Source organism: Larus michahellis, chromosome 18 (genome assembly GCF_964199755.1).
Source record: "Larus michahellis chromosome 18, bLarMic1.1, whole genome shotgun sequence".
Lineage (NCBI taxonomy): Eukaryota > Metazoa > Chordata > Aves > Charadriiformes > Laridae > Larus > Larus michahellis.
Genome location: NC_133913.1, coordinates 5,479,753 through 5,492,528, shown reverse-complemented (window position 1 = coordinate 5,492,528; position 12,776 = coordinate 5,479,753). Strand labels below are relative to the sequence as shown.

Genomic DNA, 12,776 nt, shown 5'->3' with positions numbered 1-12,776 from the left:
ATGACCGAGACTGAGCAGGGCTTGTGTTCTCACTTATATAAAATGATAAAGGTTGCCATCCTTTGAGCTCCTATTTAGCTAATGGTGTAGTTCGCTCCCAGAAGCTTTTGTGGCAAAGAATTGAGCGTACGTCAAAAGTTCAGAAAGCCAGAAATCTGCTGGCACGTCATGAAAAGTACATTATTATTTTATTTAATAGGGATTGGCAGAGAGACTGGAGAACAATAGGAGGGGAGGAGTAGGCTCTGATGGGACTGTGCTCTCACACGAGCTGCCTCCTGTCTGACGCCAGCGCAGGAATCTCCCCGTACGGGGGTCCAGCGTATCCCCTTCTCCTCAATATAAGGTTTGTCGTGGAAGTCTCGCACCTTTAGTGTAGCGGAGGGCTTTTTTTTTTTAATTCTGAGAATAACGCGATCTCTTCCAGCTCTGCAATTCATCAGTTCAGTTCAGCGGGGCCTCAGTTCATCAAAATCGCGTGGCCTTGTCAACTTAGTTGAGAAAATCCATTTGCTGCTGGTCTCGAACATGAAAAGCGGCGCGCTCCAGTCAGGGACCGGCGAGGTCTTACCTCGGGATGATCTCACCAGGAAAATCTCAGGGGCGATTGCCACGGCCCACGCTGAGGTTTTTTCCTGTGACGGCAGTTTCTGAATCCCGATCGTCTCCCTTTTATCGAACCACCTTCACGTCTCCGTGACGGGCTTTCTCTAGAGCTTGTAAATCATGCGGGAGCGCGGCTTATTTAAGCCGATTTGAGGAGAATTGGAAGGTAATGGCAGAGTATGGGAATTTGGCCCCTCCTGAGCTCTGTGGTGACCGGGAGATAATCCATTACTGCGGCTCTCTGCTGCAGTACCGAGGTAGCTGCAGATTTTACAGAAAACCTGCACTTGGAGAGCTCGATTTGCGCTCCCCTTGAAATTTGGAGACAACTTAGTGGTTTTGTTAGAAGCGAGGCTCAAAACCTAAAATACTACTCTGCGTTACGAAGCCCAGGTGGGCGGCAGCTATTAATAAAACACGATACCAAGCTGAAGGCAGGCTTGAGGTAGCGAAGCACCGCTTCCAGCGTGCAGAAATTTGGACAAACTTTACTGGAGCGCTAGTGATTTGTGTCCCTGTTTGCTGGTCGCTGGGTTTGTAAATGAATAATAAACCAGCACAATCATATTTCTTGGCTTCGTGGTTTCCATCCTCCTGCAGCTTGTAAACACGTTGCCGCTTAGAAAAGCGTTCTGCTTCCTCGGAAAGCACGCTGCCTACCAAGAAAAAACGCTTCCTAATTTTTAAATCCTGATTTCATACAGGTTGGTGGGCCTGAGCCTGCTGAAGAAATTATAGTCTTGCCGAGTGCCACGGGAAGACTTAACAAGGCTGGTTTCACCCCAAAAACATGGTTCCCGGGGCTTCCTTAGCTGCTGGGGAGAAGGTCCCTGAGGATGATGGAGCGGCTACGTTAAATTCTCATTTAAAACTTCTTTGCTGTGGTGGGCGGGGGACGGGGCAAGCTGTGCGACTCGCCCCCCGCGGCCGTCCGGCCTCTGTGAACACCCACACATATGGTGCGGGCCAAAAGTAATTTGGAGATTTTGAGGGATTAGAATAACGAACGCTTGCCGAAGGATTAGATGGCAATTTCTTCAGCGTAAGCCTAGCTTAAATATCGATGTAGTTCAAAAGAGCTTTCTGGGAAGGCTGAGAGAAGGAGTACGCTAAAAAGCACTTCATTGCTTCGAAATATTCCTTTTACTAGTGCGGAATTGTACGTGAGGCTTTTAATTGCTTCACCCCAGAGAGGTCTGGGGGAGGAGGGCAGGCAGAGCTCTACCTCACTGGTTATCCACTGGCCTTGGTGCGGAAGAACGACGGGATTCAGTTATGCAGTTGGGACAATTAGCGAGGTACTGGTTGTTCTGACAGGATATTTTGAACAAGTTCTGGCAATTTTAAAAGTTCGGTGCTAACCAGCTGTCTGGAAATGCAGCCTCTGCATCGATTCCTGTAGCCCGTTGTTTTACCGATGAGCAGCCTGGTCTTCTCTCCTCCCTCCCTCCCCTGCCCCACCTCGCGTTCGGGTAAGATCATGGAATCACAGAACGTGTTGGGTGGGAAGGGACCTCTAAAGGCCATCTAGTCCAACCCCCTGCAGTGAGCAGGGACATCTTCAACTAGATCAGGTCGCTCAGAGCCTCATCCAGCCTGGCCTTGAATGTCTCCAGGGGTGGGCCCTCCACCCCCTCTCCGGGCAACCTGTTCTAAGATAATGCAGTCCAGCCAGCTTCCTTGGAACCTGGCTCCTTGCAAACTTTAAAAATCATTTCTGATGAGAGATGGATCATTTTAGGTCAGTCAAAGACACTGAGCTACGTTATGTTCCGTGTTTCACGCGCCCAAGGAGATGGCACGGTGCAGTCGTGGAGCTTTTCTGTCCTAAACTTACCCAGCAAGACCCTTCTGGCCCCTCTGCTACGAAAAGAAACTCAGCCTTGAGATCTCGTAGGCCTTCGTAAAGTCCGCTTTGTAAAACCAGACCAACATTCCCCCAGTCTGGGGAGTGGTAAATTCTCAACACTCTTGAAACCGTAATTAGAATCATGGAATCTTCATGGTTGGAAAAGGCCTTTGAGATGGAGTCCAACCACACACACACACACACACACCCCCTACAATCTCTGTCACTAGAGCATGCCCTGAAGTGCCAAATCTAGATGTTTCTAGGGAATCTAGATGTTTCTAGTCACCTCTAGGGATGGTGACTCCACCACCGCCCTGGGCAGGCTCTTCCAGTGCCCGACCACTCTTTCAGTAAAGGAATTCTTCTTAATATCTGACCTAAACCTCCCCTGCCGCGGCTTCAGGCCGTTAGTGGTTTATCACCCCAAAAGACACAGGTACCGGCGTTGGCGAGGTGCGGATCCTGGAGTTGCGGCGTATCGGGACAGCTCGCTTCCTTCGGTACTTCTGATTTCCCAGTGTCGCACAGCGGGAGGGTGGGAGGTTTGAGGGAGCAGAGACACGAAAAAAAAAGTCAGCGTTTCAGGAAACGGGCATTTCATTGCGTTCTCGTTCAAATCGCCCGTTGTAAAGGAAGGCAGGATGTTTGAGCCCCGGGGCTGGGGGTGGAGGTGGGTTTCCGAGTGCGCCATTGCGCCTTCCTCTTGCAAGTGAAAGGTGACAGTCCGTGTCTCCTGTAAATAGCTGGGTCCTATTTTTTTCCGAATGGATGAGTGATCTAGAGACTTGGCATCAAACCCCGCTTACATAGTTTTGTCAGCTGTTGGTGACTTTAACTTCCTGGAGCATTTTAGATACGCTTTTTAAATCGGCATGAAAAAGCTGATAGCATTGCTTAGTCCGTTGTTTTGTTTTTTTTTTTTCTCCCCCCCTCCATCCCTCCCTCTTGGGGAAAAAAAAAAAAAAAAATTTTACTATTTGACATTTACCCTACGCCACAAAACCCATGAGCCCTTTACTTGTCCTGGTGAAAGTAGCTCTGTTGTTCCAGGTGGGATCACCGCTGTGTCCGTGCGTGTCCGTGTCTGTGCGTCCCCCTCTGCTCCCCGCTCCCCCCCGCCGCTGTAGCTTCGCTGCCTCGGCTCCTCCTCCCTAGCGATAGCCCGCAGACACTCCCAGGCCTCTGTAGTAATGCTTGCTTTTTATTTTATTTTTTTTTCTCTCTTCCGCTCTTGTTATATTTTTACTTTCTTTTTTTTTTTTTTTGTTTTTCCTTTGTGATGTGACGTTTTCAGCTGATGTATTGAAAGCAAACCCTTCTAATTTTGGAGCCCAGATCACAAGAGTGAGTTTCTTTCTACTAGTCTCTGTAGCTGTACATTTTTTTTTATTTATTTTTTTTTTGTGTGTGTGTGTGTGTGTCCTCCCCTCTGGTTTTGGTAACGCTCGACCGCATTTAGTAAATACGATGGGGTAAGAGAACCCTCTGTCTTGTCGAACCTTCCCCTTTTTCACAAAGCAATGTTCTCTTTACATTGGGCCAACTTAATTCCTCTAATTCGAACTTTAAGTTGGTTTTCAGATCCATTTTTTTTTCTGGTTGTACTGGTCTGACTCCGCTCCATTAAAGAGGCGGAGTCGACCGGCCAGAAGGGATATTTAGAATTCACCGAGTCTCGTACATCTTGTACGAGAGTTGTTCCGAAGTGACTGCTGCTTTGAGTACCGTTAGTCTCTCAGGCCTTTCAGGAAAAAGCCTGAAAACCACAAAACTTCTTCAAAAAGCTGGGTATGTGGTGCTTTCTGGCATTGGGCCCTTCTGAGAGGCTTTCAAAATGCGCACCAAAAAAACCCAAAAATTAAGCCCTTGGGAGGGCGGAGGGCTTTCTCTGCTGCTTTCTGTTACTTAAACTTCCGTATAGCGCCCTAAAAAATGCCCTGTGAATTTTCACACGTATTCAAAGGGAAAACGGCAGCCTCTTTTCCTAGTCCTTCGAGACGAGGGCTTTCCAAAATTTTCCGAAGTCTTGGAGGTTCGATTTCTGTTAGAATTGGATACCTAGATTTCCTCAGTGACGTTACGATGTTAGAACTTCCTTGGGTTCGGGTTTACTTCCTCATCTGCTAAGACTTCTGGGGAACTGAATGTTTCTGCCCTCTGAAGTATTAAACCCCAACACACTGCGTTTTATCTCAGTTCGTTTCTCGAGAGTCTCGGAGCTACTGTCAGGAAAGCGAGTAACCGTTCGTGGTGTGTGCTGTATTATTTATTGGCTTACCGGCATCATTCGCATGGGGGTTTTTTTGGCACCTTCTCCAATGTAATTTGTACATTGCTTTTGTCAGATGTAATACCTGGGGAGCTCTCTTGCACCAGCGAATCCCTTCCCGTTCTTTGGCCCGCGCTATTAAGACTTCTGTCGTGCACTGTTTGGCAAGTACATTTGCACCCTGCAAGAGCAGCAAAATAAATAGTCTTTTTTTTTTTTTTCTTTTCTTCCTTCCTTTTCCTTCCAGAATTTGCTCGTTGCTTTGAAATCAGCTTTATTGTACGTGCTTAAAGATAACCGGTAACGTTGATTGGAAAAAAAATGCACATACACCGACTTGAAGTCGTAGCCAAAAGTGATCAACAGTTGTCTTTTCGTTTAGCTACGGGGAGGATGGCGATGTGCTCCGCTGGGTTTGTTGAGCTAAGATGCTGTTGCTCCATCCTAGCTCAATAAATGGTCCCGGGGAGGGGCTGTACGGCGTATTTTCCCAGTGCAGAGACGCTTTCGGACACTTTGCCGCAAACCCCTTTTTGTCTAATCCGTTCCTGCTTTCTTTTGCCTCAGAGGTTGAAAGATCTCAAGCAAAGGGAATTTGCTCGCAATGTCTCTTCGAGATCACGGAAAGATGAAAGGAAGCAGGAGAAAGCCCTCCGGCGTCTACACGAACTGGCGGAGCAGAGGAGGCAGCCTGAATGGTGAGTACAGGTGATGCCCGAGCGCCCTTGGAGCCTGCATGCGGGAGTCCTGCGTGGGACTGCCGCCCTTTCCATTCCTGCTCCTGTAATCCTGCGTGAGTCTTGAGGGCAGAGCTTCACGCCGAAGTTTGGCCTCGTGCTGTGGTCTTGGGAGGAGTGAACTCACTAGAATGATAGTCCAGAGCATCGCCTGATTGCTTTATCCAGCAATACGAGTTTTCTTCCGTTACTTAATACTATTAAAAAGTTAAAACCGCTGTATAATGCTATTTTAGTGCATATTTCTGGATACAAGAGTACTTGAAACGTGTTTTAGGGGGGGGCAGGAGTCCAGCTGCAGAGGTATACAAATGGCAGTCAGCTGTTGTCTCTATTTTAACGTGTCCCTGCAGCGCTCCTGGCAGCGGCCCCATGTTCAGAACCACCACGGTGGCTGTGGATGAGGAAGGTGGAGAGGAGGATGATTCTGCAGCCAACAGCAGCTCTTTCATCCAGACGACTTCTGGCCAAGGTACAGACATGACTATGGACAGAGGTTTCCTAAACACTGGACAAGTCGGTGGCACTGTTACGCCAAGCCAGATGCCCATCCAGACGGCGCAAGCAATCAGCTTTGGCATTAAGAGTACTTTGGGAACGCCACTGCAGAAGATTGGCGTGTCCTTTTCCTTTGCCAAGAAGACGCCGGTAAAGCTTGAGACCATCGCTTCTGTTTTCAAGGACCACGGGGAAGAATCGAGTTCTGCAGATGGAGCAAAAGGTGATGAGAGAGGGTCCTCGGACGCAGGGAGCCTGCAGAAATCTGGCGAGGGCGATAGCACAAATAATTCCGACAGCAAGGCGGAGGAAGATGACCAACATGACAAAGATAGCGGGTCCCTAGCCACCACGTTATCAAAACTCAAAAAGATGAGACGAGAAGACGGACCAATGGCAGTTGAACCAGAATACTACCACTATATTCCCCCAGCCCATTGTAAAGTAAAGCCTAATTTTCAATTCCTGCTTTTCATGAAGTCTACCGAACAAATGGAAGCTGAAAATGTGAACAAAAAAAACACGCATGAAGTAAAAAAGGGCAGTTCTCCCAAACCCAAACCCGGCAAGCACGCGGAGAAGGCTGCTGAGAGCGCGGGGCCGCAGAAGGAGCAGAGCACTACTGAAACTGCAGCTCAGCAGAGCAAAACACAACTAAAGGAAGCCCCGGAAAACACGAGTGTGCAGGAGAGCAAGCGTCTGACAGAGAGCGATCTCCCTGAGCCGGACACTACTAAAGAAGCTGCTCAGCCTGTCCCAAGCTGCAAAGATGTCACTGAAGGACCAAAGCATCCGACGGGACCTTTTTTCCCCGTTCTGAGTAAAGATGAGAGCACGACTCTCCAGTGGCCTTCAGAGCTTCTCATATTTACCAAAGCGGAACCGTCGGTTTCATACAGTTGTAACCCCCTGTATTTTGACTTCAAGCTCTCTCGTAACAAAGATGCTAAAGGTAAAGGGGCAGAGAAATCTAAGGATCCGGGGGGTCTTTGTAAAGAAAACGTTCAGAGCACAGAATCCGGCGAGATAAGCAAAGCCAAGGAGGCAGAAAGCGCGGCCAACAGTTCTGCTCTAAAAATGGAAAACAAACCTCTGTCCGCCTGTGGCTCCCAGAACAAGCAGGAGCCCGGTTTGACAAGCGTTAGTAAGGAAGAGGGAGAGGAGAGCAGTAAAAGTCTAACCGGTAAGAGTAAATCCGGAAGATCCCATAAACACAAAAAGAAAAAGAAGCACAAAAAGTCCAGCAAACACAAACGGAAACACAAGGAGGAAGCGGATGAGAAGAGCCGAAAAACTGACCTGGGGGAAGAGAAACCCAAGAAACGGAGACGACACAGGCACAAAAAAGGCAAATCCTCTCTGTCTGCTGAATCGGAACGGGCGCTGAAAACTGAACTGTCTGAAGACTGTGGCCACTTCCAGAAGAAAAAATGGTGCTCTCAGGAGTCCCAGAGGAAGTCTCTGTCTGCCGAAGAGGGAAGCAGCGGTAAAAAAGAGGACGGTGGTAACTCCTGCCAAGAGCACGGCAGCAAAAAACACAAGGCCGACCCGCAGCAGTTATCTGCTGCGAGGAGACGGTGTTCGGCTCCTTCCCTGGGCAGGGCCAGCCGCAGGAGCCGGCAGAGCAGCGGGGACTACGACAGCGACGAGGGCTCTCACAGGAAGCACTGCCGGCAGAAATCCCCCTCGCAGTACAGCGACGACTACGACTCCGGCAGCGACCACTCCAGGAGCCGCTCCAGGTCGGGGCGGAGGCACTCCTCCCGCAGGTCCTATTCCACCAGCTCCGATGCTTCCTCCGACCACAGCCGCTACAGCCATCGGAGAAGTTACTCGGATGATAGCTACAGCGATTACAGTGACCGCTCAAGGTGCCATTCGAAGCGGTCCCACGACTCGGAGGATGACTCCGACTACAACAGCTCCAATCACAGATCAAAGCGGCGCAAGTACTCCTCTTCCGACGATGACTACAGCTCGAGCAGGAGCAGGTCGAGGAGTCGAAGCAGGAGCCGAACCAACCCTCGAAGCAGGTCAAGAACAAGGAGCCGGGGCAGAACACGCAGCAGCAGCTGCAGCCGCAGTCGGAGCAAGAGGAGAAGCCGAAGCGTCACGGGTCGCAGCTGGAAACGGAGCCGCAGCTATAGCAGGGATCGCAGCCGCAGCACGAGAAGCCACTCGCAGAGGTCTCTCTCGCGAAAGGGCTCTCGAGGCCACGAGAGCCCCGAGGAGAGGAGGTCCGGGAGAAGAGACTTCATCAGGTCCAAAATCTATCGCTCCCAATCTCCTCACTATTTCCGGACAGGCCGAAATGAAGGATCGTCGCTGAAGAAAGAGGACGGCAAAGGAGAGGATCTGAAAGGATCTGGCTCCCTCTCCCAAAACAGCAGCTGCTCTGGCACGGGGAGGACCTCGGAAGGCGACTGCAGTCCAGAGGAGAGAAACTCCGTCACTGCGAAACTTCTCCTGGAGAAGATTCAATCCAGGAAGGTTGAGAAGAAGCCCTGTGTTGCTGACGAGGTGCTGGCAGGGGCGAACAAGGTGGGCATAAAGCTCAAAGATCCTCCCCAGGGATACTTCGGCCCCAAACTTCCTCCTTCCTTAGGCAACAAACCGGTTCTCCCCTTAATTGGGAAACTGCCAACCGTTCGAAAACCAAACTCCAAAAGATATGAAGAGTCTGGCTTGGAGAGGGGCGAGGACCAAGAGCTGTCGGATTCCGAGGATGTTTCCCAAGGCATCGAGGAGGGTCCGTTGGCCGGCCAGTCCCTCCTGGACGAAGTGGTGATGGTCATTCAGGACAAACCTCTGGATGAGCAGAAACGCGATGAACCTGCTGTGGAAATGCCGTCCATTCCCCTCGAAGCGCCGGCGCTTCCCGAGTGCTTTGGTTCTGGAGAGCTGGTCATGCCGCACAACTTCCTCTCGGATCCGAGCGATGGCGATGGGCTAGAACCTATGGACAGGGGCAACCAGCCGGTCCCGGTGGAAACCAGTATGATGCCCTTAGTTCCGGATGTCGAGCACTTTTCTGGCTACGTGCCTCAGAGCGGGGAGCCGAGCATCGAAGGGGATCGGGAAGGAGGAGAAGACTCCTCTCTAGCCCCGCTCGAAAGCCAGCCCATCACTTTTACGCCCGAAGAAATGGAGAAATACAGCAAGCTGCAGCAAGCTGCTCAGCAGCACATTCAGCAGCAGCTTCTGGCAAAGCAGGTCAAGGCTTTTCCAGCCTCGGCGACCCTGGCGCCGGCGGCGCCTGCCCTGCAGCCCATCCACATCCAGCAGCCGGCGGCGGCCTCTGCCACCTCCATCACCACGGTGCAGCACGCCATCCTGCAGCACCACGCCGCCGCGGCCGCCGCCGCCATCGGCATCCACCCTCACCCCCACCCCCAGCCCCTCGCTCAGGTTCATCATATACCCCAGCCCCACTTGACGCCCATTTCCTTATCCCACTTGACCCACTCCATTATTCCAGGGCATCCTGCTACGTTTCTAGCCAGCCACCCCATCCACATCATTCCGGCGTCAGCCATCCATCCGGGCCCCTTTACTTTCCATCCGGTTCCTCACGCTCTTTATCCGACCCTTCTCGCCCCGAGACCCGCTGCTGCCGCGGCCGCTACGGCGTTACACCTCCACCCTCTGCTGCACCCCATTTTCTCAGGACAGGACTTGCAGCACCCACCCAGTCACGGCACATGAAGGACAAAATGAAGTAACCTCGGAGGAAGGAGAATATTTTTTTGCGGTTTTGGGAAGGGGTTGAAGTTGTTGATCCAGCTTGGCAGGGGGGTGGCCGGAGAATTTCCTTTCGCTCTTTCGCAGCCAAAGAAGCCGAAGGCTCGAGGGCTGGGTGGCGGCAGGTGGGTTCGTGAGCGTTGTGTGTATCCACGAGCGGGGACTGTCTGGCGTCCCCCACACCTCCGTGCGTGCGGCAGCACCGTTCCCTGGAAGAATCATTTCACGTGTAGAGCAGCGAGACACTTGAAAAGGATTTTTTTTTTTAATTTTTTTTTTTTTTCCCCTCCCCAGATTCTTACACTTGGTCATCTTCCTTCTGCTGCCTTGTATCTGATAAATGAGATTTCATACACGCTAATAGGTCTCTCAGAATCCTTTTAATGAGGTCATCTAATTAAAATAGTCAGCATGATTGACTCCGGTTTGTAATCAGTGATAAAACGTTGGGTAACTGACAGCTGGGGATCCTGGCGAGGAGACCGACGGAAGGGCACCGCCGCTTTCGTTTCGGCTGGGCCGCTACCACTTTTCAGGCATTACGGGAGATTTCTTGGCACCCCAGCCCTGCGTACTTGGGGGTTTTTTGTTGGTGGTTTTTTTTTTTGGTTTTGTTTTTTTTTTCCCCCTGGGTGTGAACGGCGAAGGTGGAAGTAAGACCTTAAAGGCAAAGAGAGGAGCTGCGCCTGTGCCCGGAGCTCCGACCCTTCTCCATCCTTCTCCCGCGCGGGGGCTGCGCCCTGACACCTTCTGGATGCCCTGGACTGCCGCGAGGTTCCCGCTTTGGTTGGGGATTTCAATCCGGGCTCTGACCACCCCTCTCTGGAGAGAGAGAGAGGGGGTGGGGGGGAGTGGGGAAAAAAAAATAACATCACCCTGACTTCCATCTTTTGCAGTGTTGGGATAGAGGCACTCGGATGAGAGAGAGAAGAAAAATCCCCGTAGGAATTGAAGCAATACAGAGGACTGGGGGGAATGGCGGGGGTATGTAAAGTCTGTTCTTTCCTCTGTAATACCCATGGTTTCCTTTTTAATTTATAGGAATTTTTTTTTTTTTAATGTAAAGAATTGCACTGAACTCTGTAAACAAAGATGCTGCTTTTTGTAGCTCGTATAAAACAAACAAACGAGAAAAGGAAAAAAAAAAAAAAAAAAGAAAAAAAAAAAGGTTACATTTGTAGTATACCGCAATAATATTTTTTACAGCCCGTTCTTTTAGTGGTACTTGTTCTGGTGGCTTTTGTGTAAATATGTTTTGCCGTAGGTGAAATAAGACACATGTAAAGGTTCAACTTTATAGTTTCAGCTAGATGCAAACCGACTAAGCATGTATATTTTACCGAGCTCATGTATTTTTTCGAAGTTTTTATGTACTATAAAGTGTTAAAAAAAAAAAAAAAAAAAAAAAAAAAATCATCTGGCATTTTGCAGAAAGGAAAAAAAAAATAAATAAATAATGAGGTGAGGTGCGCGGGCGAGACACGGGTGAGTCTAACGGCTAACGAAGGGCGGGGAGCAGCCCGGCCGTGCTGCTGCTCATGGGATCCGACGCTGGAGGAGGAGCCTCGGGAATGTTGGGAATTTGGGTTGTCTCCCCCGAGTATAAAACATCCCCCCACTTTTTTTTCTTTGCAATTTTTCTTCTTTTTCCCCTCCCACCCCGGCTCTGAGGCCGTGTCTGGGAGGTGCCGGATGGGCTGTGCCCTTCCCAGATATTCCATATATCCGCCAGAATACCTCCTGGCGAAGGAAAAGCCTTGTCACCGCCACCCAGCGCCGCTTCCACCCGGGGAGAGGTGGCTTTGGACTAATCCCTGGGGGCTGTGCCTGCCCGTGGTGTTCCGGAAGGGATTTCTCTGGGTTTTTTTCCGGCATTGTCCGCTGACTGCAGATAACACTAACGAGGGGGGTGCTTCTTCACCCGTGGGGGGGCTTCTCCACGTCCCCGCAGGACGAGGTGCTGCCGTCCACTGGGTATTTCGCATTAAGGTCCTTTTTGTCTTAGAGCGGTTTGGGGTGTTGGTAGGGACGGATTTGGGAGCAGACAGACACCCCCCCCACCCCGTGACCCGCTGCAGCAGGGGGGAGGGCAGCGAGGGGACACGCAGCACCTGCCATCCCGCCTGCTGTCCCCATCCCTGTCCCCTCCCGCGGCACCGAGCCCCGTTGTGGAGCGGGGGGGGGGGGCAGAGATTCAAAAAGACGGGAAAACCTGAACTTCCTCACTCCTCGAATGGGGGAACTTTCGCCTTCGGGCAGGTGGGATGGAAACGTGAGGGTCGGAAAATTAAAAAAAAAAAAAAAAAAAAGGGACTCAATTTCTCTGTAAATAATTAACGGAATACAGTATTAATGTCTCGATGCTGAGCTTCGTTAGCTTCTAGATCCGATATTGCGTGTTCTGGCACCCTTCACGCTGCGGTCAGGGGGGTTGTTTTTTTTTTGCCTTCCAGACTAGTGCTAAAAATAATTAACCTGTCATTACTTAACGAGCATAAACAGACTGTATTTAACTTTGTCACATAAGATATATATATAAATATATATATATGCTGTAAAATGAGGGGGAAAAGAAAACCTTTCTAATAAACCAACGATTTGTGGAAAAAAAAACAAAAAAAAATAAAAAGGCGTGTGGTTGCGTGAGATGACTCGGAGCTGAGCGCGACGTCGCCCAGGGCTGGCTTTTTCCTAAAATAACAGGATTAGATGCTCGGTTCACCGAGGAAAACTACTTTTGATTGGAGTGCTTTGGTCAGAAGATGCTGAGCTGGATAGAGAGAAAACGTAATCTTATTTATTTCTTTTTAAAGGATGTTATTTTGGGTAGGAAACCTCAACGCACTGAGTGGGTCGGGCAAACTTCACCCCTGGCACGATCGACCCAACTGGTCCAACTTGTTATTAAAGGTGAAACGGGGCAAGAAGTGGTGGTTGGTGGTGGGATCAGTGCTGGGATGTGGTGCTGAGCGTCTCGCCCACCCCATCCTCCTGCTGGGGGCTCTCCCTGGCCCCGCTCCTGCAGCCAGCGCAGCAGTGGTGTGCCGGGGGGCTGCCCCCTGTGAGAGGGGAT

General features: G+C 50.5%; 1 protein-coding gene across 10 annotated transcripts in view; it reads left to right on the top strand.

Annotated features, from left to right (window-relative positions):
• The window catches only part of GPATCH8 (G-patch domain containing 8), a 59,984-nt gene extending 47,635 nt beyond the window's left edge, over window positions 1-12,349 (top strand). For all 10 annotated transcript variants that reach the window (XM_074562340.1, XM_074562348.1, XM_074562345.1 and 7 more), the window contains 2 exons: window positions 5,295-5,425; window positions 5,818-12,349. In XM_074562340.1, coding sequence (XP_074418441.1) covers window positions 5,295-5,425; window positions 5,818-9,667 — 3,981 coding nt within the window. In that variant the 3' untranslated portion in view covers window positions 9,668-12,349. The remainder of the gene's footprint in view (window positions 1-5,294; window positions 5,426-5,817) is intronic.
• Window positions 12,350-12,776: the final 427 nt, after the last annotated feature.